General features: G+C 39.1%; 1 protein-coding gene across 1 annotated transcript; it reads left to right on the forward strand.

The window, feature by feature from the left end:
- The first annotated feature begins 2,011 nt into the window (after positions 1-2,011).
- LOC128857444 (enhancer of split m5 protein-like) lies at positions 2,012-2,980 on the forward strand. Its single transcript, XM_054093204.1, has one exon. The coding sequence runs from the start codon at positions 2,158-2,160 to the stop codon at positions 2,773-2,775; it is 618 nt and encodes a 205-aa protein (XP_053949179.1). The 5' UTR covers positions 2,012-2,157; the 3' UTR covers positions 2,776-2,980.
- Positions 2,981-3,606: the final 626 nt, after the last annotated feature.

The following is a 3,606-nucleotide window of genomic DNA, read 5'->3' on the forward strand; positions in this document are numbered from 1 at the left end:
GTCTGAAAGCACTGTTTCACACACATCAACGCGACGACTTTTTTCCAAGAAATTGAGAGTTTTCGGTACCAAACGAGATTTGACTTTTCGTTGGCCCAAATGGTCTTTCAAAATGGTTTTCACAGATCCTTCTGATATTCCGATCATATCAGTAAGGTCTTTAACAGTCAACCGACGATTTTTGAGCACTAATTCCTTCACTTAATTGACGTGTTGGTCATCTGTTGACGTCGATGGACGTTCTCGACCCTCTTTGAAGTCTTTGTACCACTTATAAACATTTTTCTGCGACATGGTCAAATCACCAAATGCCTTCTGCAACATGCTAAACGTTTCCGCAGCCGAAATTTCATTCCGCAAACAAAATTTGATGGCACTTCTCAATGGCTCAATCAAATCAGACATTGTAAAAATCAAAAAATGCACTCTTGGTCGTTTGGTAAACACAAGCGTAAATATATTACTGATAATGACATTCACATGAAAGTTGGCCCAGATGTTATTAACAGTACTGCCAACTCATGAAAAAAAAACTAGAGCGAAATTTTAATCCCGCGAAGTTTGACAAATAAATTCACCCTACTTTTTGCCCACAGTAGTAAAACAAATTTAAAATATTATGACTTCCAATTAAAAAAATAAAAGATGATACAATGAAAGCTATTTTAACGTAGGAAATAATTTGAGCAACAGCTTGTCCTCCTCTTAATAGAGTATAATTAGAATTAGAAGACCACCCAGCAACTATGACTGCATTTACACCTAATCTAGTATAGCATAAAGAAAAATTCCCAAATTAAAGGAAAAGAATTTAATAAATAAAGGAATGCATAACAAAACAAATAAATAATGAAAAAATAGGAGGCAAATAAGAAGAGATATCATTTAATTTGGCAAAAGAGGATAAGTTTGTTCCTTGGTAAATAACTTAATTGCATCACAAAACGGCTGACGAATTCCTATTAATCCAACTTTATCCGTCAAGTACTATTTGTAATATAAATCACAGAAGTAATTCACAAATTTACTGCACTAATCTGCCAAAATGGTTTTTAAGTATGTATGTTTGAAGGCGATATATTTTAGATCGAACGAAAATGCATAATAAATATAAAGCCAAAATCTCCACAGTTATGCTGAACATCTGAACATATTTAGCATTTCAAAAGCATATTTCGAAAAGTGTATTGGCTGAAATTACTGAAGAAGCTGTGAATTGCTCTCATCGTCATTAAAAACGCTCGCCTCTTACTGCTGAAGTAGCTATGAACTGCTTCTGTCATCCTTAAAATAAAGTTCGATTTTTTTTAGTCATTTGATTCTCCTATTACGATTCTCAACCTGTAACAGCGAAAAGTTGGAATACGCCTAGAAAGGCAGTAATTTGACTGCCTAATTTACTCGGTGGAGCTCTCACTCAAAAATATTTATGGTTGCCTGACCATTTTGACTCTTCCGAGGTGAACTTAACGGCATAAAAATGGGCACCATTGCCTCAGAAATGATTTAGCATAGTATCAACTGCTCTTAATTTTCCATACACACATTCAATCTGTAATTTTCTTCACCATCTCAACGCTTTTCTCCTTCTCCGCTGTGGTATATCTCTCATCCATTTGCGCAATAACAACCGAATTTTAATTATAATCGGTAAGCCGCCATCCCAACGATAAGGTCTCCCACTCGCATCACGACACACACGTAGCTCATCGTCAGCATTTCACGCGAAGCCTCCAAATTTTAAATTCCTAAAGGAATAGTCAATCGACGGTATGCAAGACACACTCCTGGCACACATACAGCAACAGCAACAACCAGAATATGAATAGTATGCTGCCGGGCACATTCAATCAGACAATCATTGAAAGCCACACACACACATGCATATATACAAGTACGCATACGCGCCAATCGGTGTGCTTGCATCCGCTGCAGCAAGCATTGCACACTCAGTTAGGGGTTGTTATTGCCAGTCAACCATCGAGCTGTGCAAGTATAAAAGTCGCTCCAGCCAGGCACTCAACATCATTCACATCGCATCCTTCGTTCAGTGCATTCAACATAACGCAAGAGAAGAAATAATTTAAAGAAACTCGAAGTAACGAAGTATTCTATAAATATATATATAAAAAAAAAACTGAAAACAGCAGCAACAACATGTCGCCGAATACAAAATCCGTACACCAACAACCACAATTCTACGCCACCAAGACGGAGCTGTACTTGAAAGTGAAAAAGCCACTATTGGAACGTCAGCGGCGCGCACGCATCAACAAGTGTCTGGATGCCTTGAAGGCATTGGTTGCCGAGTTCCAGGGTGATGATGCCATAATGCGTATGGACAAAGCCGAGATGCTCGAGTCGACAATCGCCTTTATGCGTCAACACAGTCAACGCTCATCGATGCCCGCTGTGGCGCCACTTGCGCCCATGGACAGCTTCCGAAATGGTTACATGAATGCAGTCAATGAAGTTTCGCGTGTTATGGCGGCTATGCCTGGCATGAGCGTGGATGTGGGCAAGTCGGTGATGACACATTTGGGTAGTGAATTCAATCGGCTATTGCAGCAGTACCACCAACAACCAGAACCCCAACAGCAGCAGCAGCGACATACAATCGTTGAAGATGTTGAAGAAAAGATGTGTGAGAAAGTATCTCGTCCATCGAGCCGCGCTTCCTCCGGTTATCACAGTGATTGTGAGCACGATAGTCCAATGTCTTCACCAGCACCTGCAGTTGCCGTCGAGAGCGCCACCTGGCGGCCATGGCTGTAAAATCTGCACATGCATCCATGGAGCAGCAACTGAGAGTTTTAACACGAGAAGACTTGGTACAACGATTGTGCGTTAGACTGTGATCGCATTTATTTGCACTGTTATAATATCTTCCATTAAATACAACTACGGCTTTATTAGTTTGTAAGAACTTAGAAATTGTAGAATTTAGGAAAATGAAAAAAGCTTTAATAGTTTGTAAGAATTTAGGAATTTTAGTAATATAAAAAAAAATTACAATGCAAAAATAAAATTTTATGAAAATATTTTGAAATGAAAATTAGATTTTTATTTGGCAAAAATAGTATCAGTACACTACCATAATTATTATTTTTTTTGACGAAAACATGACTGGTTGCGCAACTGGTACAATTATATAGTAGAATAAAAAAAATCTCGACAGCTACAGCAAAATACGAGTATTTGCCCGCAACGATAGAGTCCTACTAGCTGATTGGTTACCAATTCGGCAGTCAATAGTGATATTATAGAATTCGTTCATCAACTGAATACCGCAGTCCGATCTGTACCATCGATTTTCACATGTAGCCAGCGATCCACTTGAGTACGTGCGCGATGTTACGTTTTAAGTTCACAATAAAAGAGTAATCGCCATGGAGGCGTCTTGGCAGCAGCTTACCACTACCCTACACTACATTTACGCCTTTGGGCACATTTATCACTTGCCCCACAGGAATGCGGCTTTTATCGCGAACTAAGCGTCGTAGCTGCATATAAAGAATTATCGGTTGGAGCGAACTTTCGGTTTTTGGATCGTGCTTACATGATAAGGCACTCATTGTCGAAATGTTGCCTCTTTGATAAACTCAA

Source organism: Anastrepha ludens, chromosome 2, assembly GCF_028408465.1.
Source record: "Anastrepha ludens isolate Willacy chromosome 2, idAnaLude1.1, whole genome shotgun sequence".
In the NCBI taxonomy this organism is placed as follows: domain Eukaryota; kingdom Metazoa; phylum Arthropoda; class Insecta; order Diptera; family Tephritidae; genus Anastrepha; species Anastrepha ludens.